The following is a 20907-nucleotide window of genomic DNA, read 5'->3' on the forward strand; positions in this document are numbered from 1 at the left end:
GAGCGTGGACACGGCCTGTGCGTGCGTGTTTTTTGCGACAAAGTTTTTTATATTAATAAATGGCAGATTAATTGCAAGGAATTTGATCTCACTGGAAAACTCTGGGAGTGTTTCTAGTTGCCAAGATAAGGGACACATCAAAGGGCCACATGTGTTTGCTTATTTAAAGCCCCGGCAACCGTTATCAGGGCTGGGCAGGACTTAGACTCCATACATCTTGTTGTTTTGCTGTTTTGGTGCATTTTTTGATTATTATTTTCTTGTTGTGAGTGTATTGAGGAGGAGGCGTGGTGAAGGGGTAGGGGGTAGTCAAGAGGGGGTAACGAGTGTTCAAACCACGCTTCTAGCCTGCCCGCTCGTGGAGAGTCCCTGGGATTAGACCCAGGACAGAAGTTCTGCACTAATATTCACAATATTCCTCCTTCTACTTCGAGGGGCCGGCGACCAAAAACAACAAAAAGATTGTAGCCAAACTCCTGTTCTTACCTTCCCTCCAGCGCTCTCCATTTCTCCTGCAGTAGCCCAGGGACTCTCTCTTTCTCTTCAGACACTTTTCTACAGCTGAAGCCTTAGCACACACAGTAATCTCTGTGCCCTGGTCGGTGTGTGAATGCAGCTCAGTACCTATGTGTCCTAGGGCCCAGTGTGTGTGTTGCCAGCCCCCAGCGAACATGCCCATGTGTGTGTGTGTGTACCGGTGTGTGTTCACCACTAGTGTGTGTCCACATTCTCTATGCTCTGCCATACGCTTCCATAGAGCCTCACAGTCTCCTACTACTGTGCATGATGCTGTGGGACAGAGACTTAACTGGCCCCTCTCCCCCCTTTTTATGCACCTAATCACACTGATGACATTTGTCTGGGTGGCGAGGGAGGGCTGGATTGAGGGGTTGTGTACGAGGTTCAGGCATCCGTAGCGCACCGCCGGCCGCCGTGGCAGCCACCGCTGATTGTTTCCCTGACGACAGAATGCATCATATCCCCCAAAAAACGGATGGAGCTGTCGGCCGGAAAATCCCTTTGTAGCCCTACTGTCAGAGATCATCATAAATAACCATGACATCACCGTGGTCTTATCTATGGGCCGCTTGCTCGTGATCGATCGCACGGCTACCGCAGTGTAAATAGCTTCTAATGCCCCATCTTCCCCTTCAAATAGGCCCCCGTTATTTATGACGGCCGTTAGGGTTACTAGTCCGGGCGGTGGACGCGATTTATTTTCTCCTTATGGTTGCTTTTGAGTCTGGACCAGAGGGATGGGGTGGAGGGGAGAGAGAGGGAGTGATGGGGGTGTTAACCCTCTTCCTTCTTTCTACACGGCTCTTTCTCCCCAACCAACTCCTGAGGGAGGGGAGACTCATCACCAGAAAGGGGGGGTTGGGGAGTGGACCTGGGCGTACCTCGCCCCGCCCTGTGGTAACGACAGGACATCCGTTACCCTGATGACAGTGAGAGTGGCAGGCCTATTTGCGCGGCCGGCGGTGCGGCGTGACGGATTGGACAGGGGAGGCGGTTGGAGGCGGCAGGAGAGGTGACAGGCAGCATTTCCATTTGGGTGAAAAATCTGACTAACGTGTCTGTTGTGTGGAGAGTCTGATGTACACAGGCCCGGACCCAGCCTGCCACCACTGCAGTAGTTTGAGGCTGCAGCAGGATGAGGCTCCAACAGGCCTGGCCCATGAGGAGAGTCTGAGATCCACAGGCCCCGGACCCAGCCTGCCACCACTGCAGTAGTTTGAGGCTGCAGCAGGATGAGGCTCCAACAGGCCTGGCCCATGAGGAGAGTCTGAGATCCACAGGCCCGGACCCAGCCTGCCACCACTGCAGTAGTTTGAGGCTGCAGCAGGATGAGGCTCCAACAGGCCTGGCCCATGAGGAGAGTCTGAGGTCCATAGGCCCCGGAACTCAGCACAACCCAGACAACCACACAGAGTAGGCCAGAGCTACAGCAAGCACAACCTGTTGGCCACAGCCCTGGCCATAGAAATAGAATTTCTAGAGCATACATTCTCATTCAAGTTAATGTTCTGTCATGGGCAGACAGGCGGCCATATCGAGTGTTCCCATGAGTGTTGAAGCCAAATTGCTGTGGTCTGAGAGGCTTTGTCCCTTCTAGTAATTCTATTTCTATGACCTAACAACCACACACAGTACCCCGACCGCTACCACTACCGACCACAAATCTCTCCCATTACCACACTCTTTCCCAGGCACTTTTCCCTGGCAGTGTATTCATGGCCATGCACAGTCTCTACTCTCTACTCATTCTATTAGCAGACTCCACAGATTTCACACACTGAGGGCTCTGTGGCTCAACTACAACACAGACACACTACTGCTGGTGGATTATGGGAAAAATCCACATCAACGCACAGCCGCTTGGTATTGGAACAATCTTTCATAGACAGTGGAATAACACACATGACGGTGCCTCATATTCATCATTTAACACAAACACGGCGCTATACACTAAGTAAGCAAAGTTCCCAGGAAAGGTTTTACACTAAGAGGCCGGGAGTATGTAGGAGAGCGTCATTCCAGTAGGGTGGAAAGATAGACAGCTGGGCAGCTGCAGAGAGACGCACCAGTCAGAAGCGGCAGAAACGTGTTATTCTGCCGAGAGCGAAAACCCAGGGGTTTCTGTGAGAACGGCCCAGGAATGTTCACCCTCACGCCTCATTGGCGTTCTCATCGCACAGGCACCACGGAGATGGGACACCCACACCAGATTTACGGCGGTGTCAGAAGCTTCACAACACCATCCCAAACATGGTCCCCCTGGGGCCTAGGGCGGTTGTAACGTCTTGATCTGTGTCCGTAAGAAAACAGTCGTCCCTAACTAGCCGACGCTGAGACGTTGAAACAGAGAGGTAAGGATGGAGGTTGGATGGACGGGGGCCATGGGGGGTGAGAGGCCAGGCCTGGAACTGTTTCACAGCTAGCTATATTTCTTTTGTTTTGACTAAGGTAAAATGGTGGCCTCTGTTTGCATGAACAGGATCATCGAGAAGAAGAGGGCTGGCCCGGGACACTCAACTGCTGGCTATTTCTTTAGTTTCAAAGCTAGCTTTATTTCTTTAGTTTCAAAGCTAGCTTTATTTCATTTTCTTGAAGTGAAAGTAGGATGGGGGGTAAAGAAATAGGAACCTGTTTGATAAATGAAGACCCACTGAGCACCGACGTCAGTTCAACGTCTAGTTTCGTTTTACATTTGGTTGAGTTGTCAACTAACATGAATTCAACGTGAAATAAAATGCCCTTACATTGATGACTTTTTGCAAACCCAATTCCTTTTCCATGTTGATTCAATGTCATCACAATTTTGGGGGTTGAAATGACATGGAAACACTGTTAATTCAACCAGTTTTTGCCCAGTGGGGAGGTACTTTACAGGATGTAGTCATAGAAATACTCTCAATTTCTCTCCATCTTTCTTTTTTCTTGCTATTATCTTCTTCCTTGTGTTTGTCACATCTCTTGGACTATCCTTTTGTCCTTCTTAACCTCCCACCCCCCACTCCTTAACCTCCCACCCCCCACTCTCTCTCCTTCTGGCTTGGCATGCCCTCTCACAGCCCCTCTCGGCAGCACCGCTCATAAACCTCAGCGCCCTCAAAGGGAGATGATCTGGATCTGGCTTGCCCAGAGAAACCCACAAAGGCCTTTTTGTCCCCTGCAGGAACTGGTAGTGGTTCAGGAAGTGGAGGCCGGTCCAGCAGGGCACCAGCCATGCCAGGCGGTGGGATGATTTATGGCTCTGTGTCCTGGGTAGCAGTTGGACCCCGTCCCGCTTTCACTCAGGGCCAGAGAGGAGCGTGAACCCAAAGAGAGGGTCCCCACGGCTCTAAAGAGATTACAATGCCTGTCATAACGTGTCTTGGAGGGGAAAGGAAGCGACCATAAAAATGGGCCCGAAGAAAAACAGGGAACAATCAGAGTCGAGAGAGAGAGCGAGAAGAGGGATGCCCCGTTAGCCTTTTTCTCAGAGATCCCACAGCTCTGCTCTCTGCCGCTGCTGCTGCTGTCCTGTCTTTTTCTTATTTTGTTTTGGCTGATGACAAAGTGTAATCGGCTGAGAAATTGATTTCCGTGAGACTTTCTCTCATCCCTGTGGAAGACGCTAACTCATTAGGACTTGACGGGCCTGCGCCAGGACCGGGAGACAACCATTAAGTTTGTTGGATGTGTCAGAAATGGCCGCTGAGATTTAGTCCGGGGGATAAATCCTTTCTGATGGATTGGTGCTGACAAAGCAGGCCAATGGGTGGGAGTGACAGAGACTCCCCAAACGTATGTGCAGCCGAGGAACCATCGAGCTGCATTAACCCTTATCTGGGAGTCCCACTCAGACTACCTGCTGGAGCCGAGAAAATCCTATTAGGGGACTGCACGGGAACACTTGGGAACGGGAACGTTCCCTTCAGAACGCCGGGGAATCTGTCTCCCAGTCAGTGCATGTCCCTTCTCTTCCTCCCAGTCTCTCTCTCTGACAACAGACACGGGACATCTCGCTCATTCTTTCATTTACTCTGACATTCCCTCTCTCTCTCTCTCTCTCTCTCTCTCTCTCTCGTTCACTCTCTTTTAGTCTTCTCTTAACTCAATCACTGTTGCTTTCTCCCTCTCATTCTGCACCTCATCTCTCTCACATTCTCGCACCACCTTCTCATAATCCTGTTGTTAATTTCTCTTCCTTTCTCTATCTGTCCCTCTCTCTCTCTCCTCTCTCTCTCTCTCTCTCTCTCTCTCTCTCTCTCCTCTCTCTCTCTCTCTCTCTCTCCTCTCTCTCTCTCCTCTCTCTCTCTCTCCCCTCTCTCCTCTCTCTCCTCTCTCTCTCCTCTCTCTCTCTCTCTCTCTCTCTCTCTCTCTCTCTCTCCTCTCTTCTCTCTCTCTCTCTCTCTCCCTCTCCTTCTTAGCAGTCGGAGGAGAAACTCTATCTGTCCCACTTTGTCCGCGGATGAGTGGACTGCATTTATCTGTGGATTGTAGGGTGACTGCCATGTCTAGCCTCAGTCACTTACCTCACACAGAAGTTTAGAAAAGAGTAATGCAAACCACATGAAGATACTCTGGCCGTCTAATCCAATAAGAGTTGGCTTTTTATTGCTTCATTTATTTCTTTAAACAATGAACAATGTTGGATATGAAAAAGATACCCCGCAAAAAAAAATGTTGTAACCAAGTTAAAGTTATTCCTGAAGTTGATCTGAACGTAAACAAATAGCAGATATAGCTTGACACAAATCAAACCTGATTCACAGCATTTGTACAGTACACCTCAAGATATTTTTGCTGAGATGTTTTCTAAGGAAAGCACAACTATGAAATAAAGTAGTGCTATTTCAGATCTGACTGGAAGATCCCAACACTTCCACACACTCAAACTCAAACACAGCTACATGGATCCAGGTGTTAATGGGATCAATATGTAACGGTAAGAGAGTTAACCTAGAGCTAGGGCCCAGAGTTCTTCTTGATCAGGTTATGTGGTCACTGGTAAAGATAAACTCAGGGCACTAATAATATGGTATGGGTCAGAACTGGGTTCAAATATATGTGTATTTGAGTATCTGGTATTTAAAATATGTTTTATATGTATTTGAGTATTTTAAAATGCACAGCCCAAACAAGTAATTGTATTGCAGTATTTGAATGGTTATTTGTAAAATCCAAATAGTCTACCAAATTGTATTTGACAGTATTTTCAAATGCTTATTTCAAATACTATATTCAAATACCTGGGTTAAATGCGTTGCAGTGAATTTGAGTATTTTCAAATACTTTCCAAGTGTATTTCCAAATACATGAACATAATCAACTACTTGTCTTTTCAAATAAAAAAGATCTGTATACTTACTTCCAATGTATGTGAAAGTAACTGAGAAATTTGAAATAATATTTGAACAGGTCTGGTATGAGAAAATATCTATATCAAGTTTTTGGTGTTAGTCTTAAGCGATAGCGCTCAGGTGTGCCACAGGGTACTGTATCACTACCCCTCGTCTCTCTCTCTCTCTCTCTATGCAGTCTACAGCCAATCCCAAAACCCAGACCACATCCGAGGTGAGGGCAAGCTCACAAATATTGACTTTTCAATAACTTAGACACGCAATGGCTATCACATGGCTCAAATTAAAGCATTATGGCATAATGGCCCACTGTACGGGTTAGGACCTCATTACAGCCATCGGGCCTCTGCTTCCTCTCCACGGTGGCAGCTCTCCCATTGGATCTGCTCCACTGTAATTGGAGGAGCAATATGGAGTAATTGAAAGAGGACTATGGTGTTGCTCTGTGTCAGGGTCTGAATATGCTGGCCTGCCTGCCTGTGTTTTAGCTCTTAACCTGGTAATGAGCTCTCAAACCAGACCCCCACACCCATTAGCCTTTGAACTGGGACAAGGGAGAGAGGGAGCGAGTGAGACGCACACACATTCAGTCACTGACATGCTCACGTTACTCGCTCCCACGCACACACACACACACACGCATACACACACGCACGCACGCACACACACACACACACACACACACACACACACACACACATACACCAAATGCATATAACAGAAAATGACACACATGCATACACACACAAACACCTGCATGCACACACACACAAACACCTGCATGCACACACACACGCATATACGCACACACACACTACTAGGAGAGTTTCAGGACATAATAACCATGTAAGAGAGTCTAGCAGCAGCTCAGAGAGGACAGGCGGCCCAGCCTTTGCCTGTTTGCACAGTTCCAACCACAGACAGAGACAGCTGTTTTGTAGCGTAATATTAGCACTTGAGTATTAGCTTTAACCGGTACTTAGATTTACTGCCTGGGTAATGCGATCTGACTGTTAGTTAAGGACTAGGGCGACTCAAGCAGAAAAAGCGGGACAGAGTTGCTATATTCCTCCTCTCTGTGCTGGACCTAAAAGTCCTGCCTGGCTGTGCCCGGAGCTCCGGTGTTTCTCTGTTTCTTTCAATCTCTCTCTTTCTCTCTGTCTCACACACAAACTCTCTCTTTCAATATCTTCACCATTCACTCGCCACCTCCCCTCGCTCTCTCTCTCTCTCTCTCTCTCTCTCTCTCCCCCCCCCTCACTGTTTCTGAGTGAGAGTATGTGTATGCGTGTGATAGACAGAGAGGACAGTGTGTCTGAGTGCACAAGAGAGAAATGGTGGGTTTATTCAGTGTAATGCTAGGGGAGACAGGGGAGACAGTTAGGGAGGTGTGTGTGATTTTAAAGACCCTTATACAGGTGTGGTTGCTCAACCTCTGTGTGCCATCACATTCTATCTGAGCAGAGACATACTCAGAGTGCAAAAACAGCTTGGGATAGTAGACATACTAAAGCATGTCTTATAGCATGTCTTATAGCATGTCTTATAGCATGTCTTATAGCATGTCTTATAAGGCAGTGTTACCATCTATACTAACTTCCTAAGATTAGAGCTAATGGCACCTGTTTTTAGAATCAACCAACGGAGATTGGTTGTACCTATAGAGACATGGCGTAGACAAACCTATAGACAGACGTAGGTCATTGTGTTTGACTTAAGCTCTGTGCACTTCCTTTGGCCTTCCTATAGGATATGTTTTGCTGCCTAGTATGGGGCATCCGGTGTGCAGACACTTGTCTGGCCTGTGTGGGCTGTTCAGAAGCTGAGTTAGTTTAATGGAGTACCCACCGATCCTCCTCCATCCCACTCTCTATTGTAGCCTTTCTACCAGGTGAACTCCCCCCCCCCCCTCCCAGCCACCCAAACACATCCCCTATTCTCCTGAGATCTAATAAGGTCTGTGACCCCTGACCTCTTAGGCTATCCACCCCCCTCCATCCACACCCTCCTTCACCTGGCATTGTTGCCTTCCTCTGGCTGTGCCACTAATGCCAGTCTTTGTCCTGCTGCAATTCACTCTGACCCTGTTCAATTAGTTAACCTAGCTTCCCCTCCCTGCTGGGATACCACAGCCAGACAGAGAGAGGGAGAGAGAGGGGAGGAGAGGAATAAAGGGAGGGAGGAGAGGGCTAGGAAGAGAGGGGGGAAATCGTTCATTTGTAAAGTTGTTTTTTTCCCCTTGGACTAAAAGAGAGAAGAGTGGCCTAGAGACAAGGCTGTTGGAATGCACGCTCTGTGATCTCGTGGAGTGGAATTCTCTCTCTCTTTCTCTTTCTCTCTCCCACTCTTGAATGTGCCTCGACTTTCCTCGCTCCTCTCACACGAGATTAGAACATCAATAATAACAGTCCTCTCCCCCGAAGCTACCCTTCCACCACCACCAAACACGACAGATTAGACCAACGAAAGGGATTACTAATCAAATGAGAGGGAGGGAGAAAGACTCCCAACTTCTCTTGTTTTGAATAGACACCATGTCTCCAAGACAATCGACTTCCAGTCACACTGGAGGAACACTCATCGCCTAGAGTGGACAATGGCATGCACGCAGAGGCAGACACACATATGCACACACACACACACACACACACACACACACACACACACACACACACACACACACACACACACACACACACACACACACACACACACACACACACACACACACATGCATACGCATACGCACACACACTGCAAACACACACACCCCACAGGGGCTTTTTAATAAGATGGAACACACTCCAAGTAAACAGGGAAGGGTGCTGTGTGGCCCCCACCTGTAGCAGAGGTAGAGCTGGAGCTGGTGGATAGGTGGAGAATGCAGGGATGGAGGATGTTGGTAATGTGTTTTGCCTGGTAGAGGCTGAAGCTCGGACTCGGGCTGGAGACTGTGTCAGGGGCTGGAGATGGGGCTGGAGCTGAATTAGCACTGTAAGCTGATTAGGGTGGCTGGGCACAGCTCTATTTCCTCCAACACAAAGCAGGTTGGTGAAGGGGGGGCCGAAGAAGGTCCCTGTACGCAGAGGGCCACAGTCACAGCCGTGCTGCAGGCTGCACTGGAACAATGGAGCCCCCTTCCCTCACTAACTCACTCAGCGCACGAACACACGCATGCATGCACACACACACACACGCACGCACACGGACACACACACTCACCATTCCTAAGACCAGGACACAGATTTAATTTGCAAGCTTAACTCTCATTACAATTAGGTGTATGTGTGATGTTGAGGCATCTATAAACAATATGTGTTCTCAGTAGCAGTGTTCCTGTACAACCTCAACCCTCAGTCTCTGAGAGGGATGGAGGGATGGAGGGATAGAGGGATTGAGGGATGGAGGGAGGAATGTATTGAGGGATGGAAGGATAGAGGTATGGAGGGAGGAATGTATTGAGGGATGAAAGGATAGAGGGATGGAGGGAGGAATATGTTGAGGGATGAAAGGATAGAGGGATGGAGGGAGGAATATATTGAGGGATGGAAGGATAGAGGGATGGAGCGAGGAATATGTTGAGGGATGGAAGGATAGAGGGATGGAGGGAGGAATGTATTGAGGGATGAAAGGATAGATGGATGGAGGGAGGAATGTATGGAGGGATGGAAGGATAGAGGGATGGAGGGAGGAATGTATTGAGGGATGGAAGGATAGATGGATGGAGGGAGGAATGTATTGAGGGATGAAAGGATAGATGGATGGAGGGAGGAATGTATTGAGGGAGGAATGTATGGAGGGATGAAAGGATAGATGGATGGAGGGAGGAATGTATTGAGGCATGGAAGGATATAGGGATGGAGCGAGGAATATGTTGAGGGATGAAAGGATAGATGGATGGAGGGAGGAATGTATGGAGGGAGGAATGTATGGAGGGATGAAAGGATAGATGGATGGAGGGAGGAATGTATTGAGGCATGGAAGGATAGAGGGATGGAGCGAGGAATATGTTGAGGGATGAAAGGATAGATGGATGGAGGGAGGAATGTATGGAGGGATGGAAGGATAGAGGGATGGAGGGAGGAATGTATTGAGGGATGGAAGGATAGAGGGATGGAGAGAGGAATGTATTGAGGGATGGAAGGATAGAGGGATGGAGCGAGGAATATGTTGAGGGATGAAAGGATAGAGGGATGGAGGGAGGAATGTATTGAGGGATGAAAGGATAGAGGGATGGAGCGAGGAATATGTTGAGGGATGAAAGGATAGAGGGATGGAGGGAGGAATGTATTGAAGGATGGAAGGATAGAGGGATGGAAGGAGGAATGTATTGAGGGATGAAAGGATAGAGGGATGGAGGGAGGAATGTATTGAGGGATGAAAGGATAGAGGGATGGAGGGAGGAATATATTGAGGGATGGAAGGATAGAGGGATGGAGGGAGGAATGTATTGAGGATGGAAGGATAGAGGGATGGAGGGAGGAATGTATTGAGGGATGAAAGGATAGAGGGATGGAGGGAGGAATGTATTGAGGGATGAAAGGATAGAGGGATGGAGGGAGGAATGTATTGAGGGATGAAAGGATAGAGGGATGGAGGGAGGAATGTATTGAGGATGGAAGGATAGATGGATGGCGGGAGGAATGTATTGAGGGATGGAAGGATAGGGGGATGGAGGGAGGAATGTATGGAGGGATGGAAGGATAGAGGGATGGAGGGAGGAATGTATTGAGGGATGAAAGGATAGAGGGATGGAGGGAGGAATGTATGGAGGGATGGAAGGATAGAGGGATGGAGTGAGGAATGTATTGAGGGATGAAAGGATAGATGGATGGAGGGAGGAATGTATGGAGGGATGGAAGGATAGAGGGATGGAGGGAGGAATGTATTGAGGGATGAAAGGATAGATGGTTGGAGGGAGTAATGTATGGAGGGATGGAAGGATAGAGGGATGGAGGGAGGAATGTATTGAGGGATGGAAGGATAGAGGGATGGAGGGAGGAATATGTTGAGGGATGAAAGGATAGATGGATGGAGGGAGGAATGTATTGAGGGATGAAAGGATAGATGGATGGAGGGAGGAATGTATGGAGGGATGGAAGGATAGAGGGATGGAGGGAGGAATGTATTGAGGGATGGAAGGATAGAGGGATGGAGGGAGGAATGTATGGAGGAATGGAAGGATAGAGGGATGGAGGGAGGAATATGTTGAGGGATGTAAGGATAGATGGATGGATGGAGGGAGGAATGTATTGAAGGATGAAAGGATAGATGGATGGAGGGAGGAATGTATTGAGGGATGAAAGGATAGATGGATGGAGGGAGGAATGTATTGAGGGATGGAAGGATAGAGGGATGGAGCGAGGAATATGTTGAGGGATGAAAGGATAGATGGATGGATGGAGGGAGGAATGTATTGAAGGATGAAAGGATAGAGGGATGGAGGGAGGAATGTATTAAAGGATGAAAGGATAGATGGATGGAGGGAGGAATGTATGGAGGGATGGAAGGATAGATAGATGGAGGCTAATAGCTCACCACTGACCCCAGTACATTGGCTACTTGATTGTGACGTGGCGTTCTGCCTCTCTCTCCACACGCCACCACAGATTTCAATTAGCTTTCTTGGCCACTTTACAATTCATTAACGCTATACGGGACAACGGTCATTGAAACTCGGAGTGCATATTTTTTTAACTGCAAACACAACGACACCATTTAGCAATCGTTTAGTGGGAATAGTAAGGAAATTTGAAAATGTGCAGTAATGACTTCACTGTTGTTGAATTAAGACTAGGACAATACACTGATACTTTGTTTTCAGATCGTTCCCAAGGCAGGGAGGGATGGAGGGATGGAAGGATAGAGGGATGGAGGGAGGAATATGTTGAGGGATGAAAGGATAGATGGATGGAGGGAGGAATGTATTGAGGGATGAAAGGATAGATGGATGGAGGGAGGAATGTATGGAGGGATGGAAGGATAGAGGGATGGAGGGAGGAATGTATTGAGGGATGGAAGGATAGAGGGATGGAGGGAGGAATGTATGGAGGAATGGAAGGATAGAGGGATGGAGGGAGGAATATGTTGAGGGATGAAAGGATAGATGGATGGATGGAGGGAGGAATGTATTGAAGGATGAAAGGATAGATGGATGGAGGGAGGAATGTATTGAGGGATGAAAGGATAGATGGATGGAGGGAGGAATGTATTGAGGGATGGAAGGATAGAGGGATGGAGCGAGGAATATGTTGAGGGATGAAAGGATAGATGGATGGATGGAGGGAGGAATGTATTGAAGGATGAAAGGATAGAGGGATGGAGGGAGGAATGTATTAAAGGATGAAAGGATAGATGGATGGAGGGAGGAATGTATGGAGGGATGGAAGGATAGATAGATGGAGGCTAATAGCTCACCACTGACCCCAGTACATTGGCTACTTGATTGTGACGTGGCGTTCTGCCTCTCTCTCCACACGCCACCACAGATTTCAATTAGCTTTCTTGGCCACTTTACAATTCATTAACGCTATACGGGACAACGGTCATTGAAACTCGGAGTGCATCTTTTTTAACTGCAAACACAACGACACCATTTAGCAATCGTTTAGTGGGAATAGTAAGGAAATTTGAAAATGTGCAGTAATGACTTCACTGTTGTTGAATTAAGACTAGGACAATACACTGATACTTTGTTTTCAGATCGTTCCCAAGGCCAGGCCACCTTACTTGGCATTTCTAAGTACTTGTGTGTGTGAGAGAGAGAGAAAGTCTCAAAGAGTGTGTCCATTGAAAGCTGGTGAATGACAGAGTGGTTCATCCCTCCCCAGTGGCTGTAGGCTCTCTACGCTGCAGTGTGGGTCCATCTCTGGGACAGTCAAAGAGGCTGGGGCCAGCGGATTAAGGGTCCCTTTGGGTGGGAGTCTGACTAGGCTCTTTCTGCCTCTTTCTCCCCCGGTGACAGAGGTGACAGGCCGTCAGAGACACAAGACAGGGAGGACAGTCAGGAGACATCTGCATTCATTCAGGACAACGGCTTATCCACGCACAAAAAACACGCCCTCTCCAGTCCGCCCTTCTCCTCTCCTGAGCCCAACCTGCCTAAAGCTCTCCCGCCCTCCCGCCCTCCTTGGTCGTGTCGGCCTGCCTGTCGATCTTGACGTGGTATCTGAATGACAACCAGCAGAGAGGCTCCACGCACCCCCCCCCCCCCCCCCTCCTTACTGTGTTCTGTGCTGGAGGAGTGCCTCTCAGGCTCAGGAGACAGACAGACAGACACGCAGGCAGGCAGGCCCAGGAAAGCAGGCCCAGACCAGACCAACCCACCTAATCCTCGACTCCCCATTCACCCAGAACTTCTAATCTCCACCCCCCATCCCCCCACTCAAGAGATGCACAAAGACCCCTGAGTCCCAAGTCCCCCCCCCCCCCCCCCCCCCACCCTTCTGCAGCGGGAGGCACCCTTCTTTCTCCAGTCTCTGAACCTGGACCCATAACCCCGTCGGCCAGTGTGATGAGGCGGTGGGCGAACCCCAATGAAAACTCATCGGGTTGGAGGATAACTCTCTCTCGCTGGGCCGTCTCTCTCATTGTTGCTGGTGGAGTGACTGGGGAGGACGGACACAAACAGTGTTTGAATTTCAATGTGCCACACGGCTCAAGAAAAGACAGCCGAATATGGACTAGTGGTGAGTATGCAGTCGGAAAAGGATCACCGCGTGAAAAAGAACATTCAATTGCTCTGGGAAAAAGCATCCTGTTATTGTTTCCATATACAACAGACACAGTTTATGTTACAAAATATGCAATACACTTCTATAATACCAGCAGTACATACATTATACCATTACTGATCTATTTCCAATCTAACAGTGATACCGAAAAAATAACCTTCCAATGTAATCAGGAGGCAACACATGCTGATCCACAGGTGAGCACAGAAGAGAGGGATTTGTTTTGTTGCTGCTCTCTTTCCACTAATAGATGAACCCTCAATAACATCTCTCACCTCTCCCCCACTGTTCCCACTCTGATAAATGGTGCTTGTTCCAGTCCTCGGCTGAGCAGGACTTGAGTCGACTTTAGTGAGAAGATCTCTTTGAGGAGGCAGAGACGATGGAGGCCGTCTACTGATCCTATCGAAGACTACCAGGTCAAATACACTCTGTATACATTACCAGCTATACCCTTCCTTTATTTTTCTTTCTTTGGAGCATGGTTCTCTAAAACTGCTCTCTCACTATTTCTTCTTTCATGTACTCTAGTTGTTATTAAATTGACATCCAGAAGGAGCCTGTGTACAGTACAAAAACACACTCCATTTTCTTTGAAATGAAACAGTGTGAAAGAAGCAGAGGATTTTATAAAGAGGAACATATCGTAAAACTCCTGTGATCAGGGTATATATCTCTCATGCAACCACACGGAAAAGTATACAACGCACGCACGCACGCACGCGCACTCACACACACACACACACACACACACACACACACACACACACACACACACACACACACACACACACACACACACACACACACCCCTGGCCTGCCCTCAGTGAGAAGCAGGAGGACCTCCAGCCCTGACAAACACGTTGGCTCTCTCTTTTATTTACTGAAGCTATCTTACCCATAACTCCCCATTCCTGTGTTCATAAAGCATCTCTGCTATAACTCACTATATTCCTTTATGAATAATGCCCAAATTTATGGTGATGGCGTGGAGCGCTGGCCTCCCTGGTGACAAACTTCCCCCGGTCTGTCACGGGCGCAGGCGGCAGGCGCTCTCGGCCCTCCATCACTCGCTCCAGATGGGCGCCACCGCTTTATCGCTCCCTGGTCGGTGACATCACCCCGGGACGCAGCGCAGAATTGATGATGAAAGCAAACAGATCTATCTTAACTCACATTTACCAAATCAATTTTTTTTTTTTTTTTTTTACAGACCCTTTTGCTTATTGGCATATTGACGGTTTGCGGGCACGTGATTGAGGGAGGGAGCGAGGCTGTCTTTGGAGGGGGACTTAATGGCGTTTACCATATTTAATGCAGGGATGTCATCACTGAATATCCGTTCTGAATAATGTGGCATTTCATCATAAATTCTTTACAACTTATTTACTTAATGAAAAGAGTTATGGGCCGCTGTCAGTGAAGTAATTAAACATAATGATACAGTGCTGCCTCCCCGGCCATCCCATCTTTCCTCCCATAATCCTCAGCTTCTTTTTAAATACATATTATTCAAGCTCCCCATAAATTACCAGCGGATTAAAATTCATGAAACCTTTTTCCTTTATTTTCTTCCTTGGGAGAAAAAAAAAAGCGTGAGCCCGAGAGCTGGTTCAACCAGCCGTAAATCTCTCTATGGGAGAGGCAGATACTTTTTAAATCATATTAAATCCCAATGTTAGTGAAATTATTTTTTAAAAAGAGAGCGGATTTCATTTCGCTATTAGGGCAATTGATGTGCTGAGTCTCATGGTGGCAGTAAATAATGAACAAAAAGTTGCTACTTGGAACAGAAATGTACGGCGGGAGTGAAACCATTTATTGGTCCTGTCGGAGCCAAACCCACTCGGTTAGACCTGATGGTCGATGATGCAAGTCTAACCATGACCACCGTTCCACCATCCAAACCAAATCTAAACCCAAACTATTTATATAGACCAGAGATGATATTCCACCAACACTGAGGAGTCAGCTAGCGTCAAATTGGGCATAAGGGTTGGGAAACTTCCGTAGGTTATGATAGTGTACCAGTGTTAGATCATTTGTTTTATTTAGTCTACATCCTTGATTTTATGACTGTTTGTTAGTTAGTTAACCATTAGACAGTCATGCATGGTGTTTCCGGTGCTGTCTTACAGAAGGACAAAGACTTTGAAATGTTTTCGCAGGGGGAGGAGGTCTCTCAATCCGAAATGAGAGGAGAGGAGCTGTTTAGGGGGTTCTCAATTAGACTGATACCCTTATGACCTCGACCTTCTCCCCCCTCCCCTCTCTTCTCCTATCCACCTCCGTAAAACGAGACATGGGCTGACACAGACAGAGGCTGCACCTGACCTCCTAACCTCTGACCTTGTCCTGTGACCCCTGTCTTCGATTGTGTGCACGGCCTGGCCAATATTGTGATTGGCCAATGGCCGCTGTGGGTCTTTAACCGGGGCTAAAGACAGGATTTATAGCTTTTCCTTTTAATTGAGTTAAGAGGATAGAGAGCAAACCGTAGAGGGGCTGCCTGGGGGGCGCTCTCTGTTACCCAATTGGACTGGGGTGAGGTGAGATGACATCACTCAGCAACAAACGCCACGGCAACTGGGACACTTCAATCCCAGAGACCAACATAGAGGCAGAGACAAAGTTAAAAGAAAAACTGTCACCCGCTGTCCTCCCTCCATTTCTCCCTCCCTCTATCTCTCCCTCCCTCCATCCCTCCCTCCATTACAGAGAACAGAGAGAAGAGAATCCCATGACAATAAACAGCAAGTGTTTCTCCTACCTCCCAGCCTTGGGTGGGGTGTCTCAGGCACACCCGCTGCTCGCCCACGTATGGTCCTAAGCGCTCGCCCACGTCCACCGTCCTCTGTGCCCAGATGCCCAGGCCGCCGCCGACACCGGGGACGCCCGACTGGCGCAGCTGGAAGTCGGCGGGAATGGGCATCTCGTCCTGGGGCATGTAGAGGGCAGAGTGGAAGGGGGATGGCTCCAGGGGAGAGGCATCATCATCAGCAGAGAAGCCAGGGGAGGGGGAGTCCTCTGCTGGGGGGGCCGAGGTTGGTACCGCGGGGTCTCCGTCCGGTACACACACATCATCCAGGACATCAGAGGGGTAGAGGACAAAGTCCTCACCATTACCTGATGGAGAAAGATAGAGTGAGAGAGAGAGGCAGAGAGAGAGAGAAAACTTGAGGGCGAGGCTCTAGCATTTCTACCTAAAGTACAGCATCAGTGTAGACTAATTTTATTGAACCCTTATTTTACCAGGTAAGTTGACTGAGAACACATTCTAATTTACAGCAACAACCTGGGGAATACACTACATCCCCAAAAGTATGTGGACACCCCTTCAAATGAGTGGATTTGGCTATTTCAGCCATACCCGTTACTGACAGATGTATGAAATTTGAGCACACAGCCATGCAATCTCTGAAGGGCTCAGTGACTTTCAACGTGGCACCGTCATAGGATGCCACCTTTCTAACAAGTCAGTTCGTCAAATCAAAGTTTATTTGCCACGTGCGCTGAATACAACAGGTGTAGACGTTACAGTGAAATGCTTACTTACAGGTTCTAACCAATAGTGCAAAAAAGGTGTTAGGTGAACAATAGGTAGGTAAAGAAATAAAACAACAGTAAAAAGACAGGCTATATAAGCAGGCTATAAAAGTAGCGAGGCTACATACAGACACCGGTTAGTCAGGCTGATTGAGGTTGTATGTACAAGTGCTGTTATTGCGAAGTTGAAACGCCTAGGAGCAACAACGGCTCAGCCGCGAAGTGGTAGGCCACTTAAGTTCACAGAACGGGACCCCCGAATGCTGAAGCGCATAGCGTCATCTGTCCTCAGTTGCAACACTCACTACCAAGTTCCAAACTGACTCTGGAAGCAACATCAGCACAAGAACTGTTTGTCGGGAGCTTCATGAAATGGGTTTCCATGGCCGAGCAGCCGCACACAACACTAAGATCACCATGTGCAATGCCAAGTGGCAGCTGGAGTGGTGTAAAGCTCGCCGCCACTGGACTCTGGAGCAGTGGAAACACTTTCTCTGGAGTGATGAATCACGCTTCCTCAGCTGGCAGTTCGACAGAAGAATCTAGGTTTGGCAGATGCCAGGAGGACACTACCTGCTCCAATGCATAGTGGCAACTGTAAAGTTTGGTGGAGGAGGAATAATAGTCTGAGGCTGTTTTTCATGGTTCTGGCAAGGCCCCTTAGTTCCAGTGAAGAAAAATCTTAACGCTACAGCGCAGAATGACATTGTAGACGATTCTGTGCTTTCAACTTTGTGGCAACAGTTTGGGGAAGGCCCTTTCCTGTTTCAAGCATGACAATTCCCCCGCTCAAAAAGTGAGTTTGTGGAGATCGGTGTGGAAGAACTTGACTGGCCTGCACAGAGCCCTGACCTCAACCGCATCCTTTTGGATGAATTGGAACGCCAACTACAAGCCAGTCCTAATCACCTAACATCAGTCCCCTCCCTCACTAATGCTCTCAAGGCTGAATGGAACATAGCCCCCCCAGCAATGTTCCAACATCTGGTGGAAAGCCTTCCCAGAAGAGTGGAGGCTGTTATAGCAGCAAAGGGGGGACCAAATCCATATTAACGCCCATGATGTTGGAATGAGATATTCGACAAGCAGGTGTCCACATACTTTTGGTCATGTAGTGTAGTTACAGGGGAGAGGAGGGGGGATGAGTGAACCAATTGGAAGCTGGAGATGACTGTCCTACAAGTACAGCATCAGGGTAAACTGGGTAGTCTATATTTATAGTCTACATGGTCTATGAGTTTCTAACACATGTATCAAAACAAGCCAATAATCATGTAATCAAGCACAAATCAACGACACATTACAGTCAACATGGCCCGATGAGAGTTATGAGAGAGGCTTATGCCTTATCCAACCCGGAGTGAAAAACCAGTCCCCCCCTCACCTACGACCTACGACCTACGACCTAACACTAAGGACCATGAGGAAGGATCATCTCTACATATTCAATTGAACATAATATGGTAAAATAATATACAAGGTCCAAGCACAAATATTTGACCAGTAAGGGCCGTTCAAATACACAGGAGAGGGAGGAAAGTGGTGAGAGAGAGAGAGAAGGAGAGGGAGAGAGAGACAGAGGGAGGAGAGAGAGAGAGGGAGAGGGGGGATGAGAGAGAAGGGGGTACTGAGAGAGTCAAGCAGCCACTGGTTGAGATTGTTTGGCCGTGGGCTTGGTGCTGGGCGGGTACACTGGGTTCACTGTAGCATTGTGCTGCTATAAACTGTTTTATATTTCCCTTTCCTGACCTTCATCACTCAGCTGCCGAGTGAAAACAGAGGAAGCTGAGGCCGGGTCGGTGGAGGTTAATTGTGAGTACAGTGAGAAAGGACACCGCAGGCTGACCCTCGAACCCTCGCTGGACAGGTTGGGACTGGGCCGCACGTGGCAGACGAGCCCTGGCGAAGAGTTGTGGTCCACCCTCTGTTACAACACCGACACAGACGTACAGGTGACAATATCTCTTTCACACTATAAAGCACACCCAAACCAAACTATGCTGGCTTTTCACATTGTCCTTTCCAGCATGGTTCTGGCAACTGTCGTAGGTGGATGCGTACCCAGGCCAGCTCAGCTTGGTTTGGGTCAGTAGTGTGAAACGGTACTTGTCTCAGATGACACTGTACACCCTACACTACTACTACAACTACTACCAGAGCATTATGGGGTTCTGATGGTGCACTATAGAAAATTGGGTGTTATTTATGCCCACTGTATGACTGCTAGTTGAATAGTGTCTCTGCCAAAGGACTTATTCATAGTGCACTACTTTTGAACCCATAGACCGTCCTGTGTTTACTAACATTGTCGCACGAGGGCGATGCGTGCAAGTTGGTGGCAGAACACGGAGGAGTTCTTATAGAATGCCAGAAAAAAAAGCCTGCTTATCTAATTTAACTAGATAAGTCAGTTAAGAACAAATTCTTATTTATAATGACAGCCTAGGAACAGTGGGCTAACTGCCTTGTTCTGCGGCAGAAAGACAGATCTTTACCTTGTCAGCTCAGGGATTCAATCTAGCAACCTTTTGGTTACCAGCCCAACACTCTAACCACTAGGCTACCTGCCACCTCTACAATAAGTGCATTTCACACTACTTTTTGGATTATAATTGGATTTTAAGGCTCATATGAATGTCCTGCTTAATATAATGTTTGTGTCATCATCGCAAATCAACTGAATTACAGTTGAAGTCGGAAGTTTACATACACCTCAGCCAAATACATTTAAACTCAGTTTTTCACAAATCCTAATAACTATTCCCTGTCTTAGGTCAGTTAGGATCACAGCCTTATTTTAAAAATATGAAATGTCAGATTAATAGTAAGGAGAATGATTTATTTCAGCTTTTATTTCTTTCATCACATTCCCAGTGGGTCAGAAGTTTACATACACTCAATTAGTATTTGGTAGCATTGCCTTTAAATTGTTTAACTTGGGTCAAACATTTCAGGTAGCCTTCCACAAGCTTCCCACAATAAATTGGGTGAATTTTGCCCTATTCCTCCTGACAGAGCTGGTGTAACTGAGTCAGCTTTGTAGGCCTCATTGCTCGCACACGCTTCTTCAGTTCAGCCCACACATTTTCTATAGGATTGAGGTCAGGGCTTTGTGATGTCTTGAGATGTTGCTTCAATATATTCACATAATTTTATTTCCTCATGATGCCATCTATTTTGTGAAGTGCACCAGTCCCTCCTGCAGCAAAGCACCCCCACAACATGATGCTGCCACCCCCATGCTTCACAGTTGGGATGGTGTTCTTCGGCTTGCAAGCATCCCCCTTTTTCCTCCAAACATAGCGATGGTCATTATGGCCAAACAGTTCTATTTTTGTTTCATCAGACCAGAGGACATTTCTCCAAAAAGTACGATCTTTGCCCCCATGTGCAGTTACAAACTGTAGTCTGGCTTTTTTATAGCGGTTTTGGAGCAGTGGCTTCTTCCTTGCTGAGCGGCCTTTCAGGTTATGTCGATATAGAACTCGTTTTACTGTGGATATAGATACTTTTGTACCTGTTTCCTCCAGCATCTTCACAAGGTCCTTTGCTGTTGTTCTGGGATTGATTTTCACTTTTCACACCAAAGTACATTCTTCTCTAGGAGACAGAACGTATCTCCTTCCTGAGCGGTATGACGGCTGCGTGGTCCCATGGTGTTTATACTTGCGTACTATTGTTTGTACAGATGAACATGGTACCTTCAGGCATTTTGAATTTGCTCCCAAGGATGAACCAGACTTGTGGAGATCTACAATATTTTTTCTGAGGTCTTGGCT

General features: G+C 47.7%; 1 protein-coding gene across 18 annotated transcripts in view; it reads right to left on the minus strand.

Moving 5' to 3' along the window:
* LOC110503751 (histone-lysine N-methyltransferase MECOM) overlaps positions 1-20907 on the minus strand; it is a 219349-nt gene that overhangs the window by 98288 nt on the left and 100154 nt on the right. For all 18 annotated transcript variants that reach the window (XM_036961616.1, XM_036961619.1, XM_036961627.1 and 15 more), the window contains exon 2: positions 16353-16708. In XM_036961616.1, coding sequence (XP_036817511.1) covers positions 16353-16708 — 356 coding nt within the window. The remainder of the gene's footprint in view (positions 1-16352; positions 16709-20907) is intronic.

The sequence above is a fragment of the Oncorhynchus mykiss genome, chromosome 24 (assembly GCF_013265735.2).
Source record: "Oncorhynchus mykiss isolate Arlee chromosome 24, USDA_OmykA_1.1, whole genome shotgun sequence".
Taxonomy (NCBI): Eukaryota; Metazoa; Chordata; class Actinopteri; order Salmoniformes; family Salmonidae; genus Oncorhynchus; species Oncorhynchus mykiss.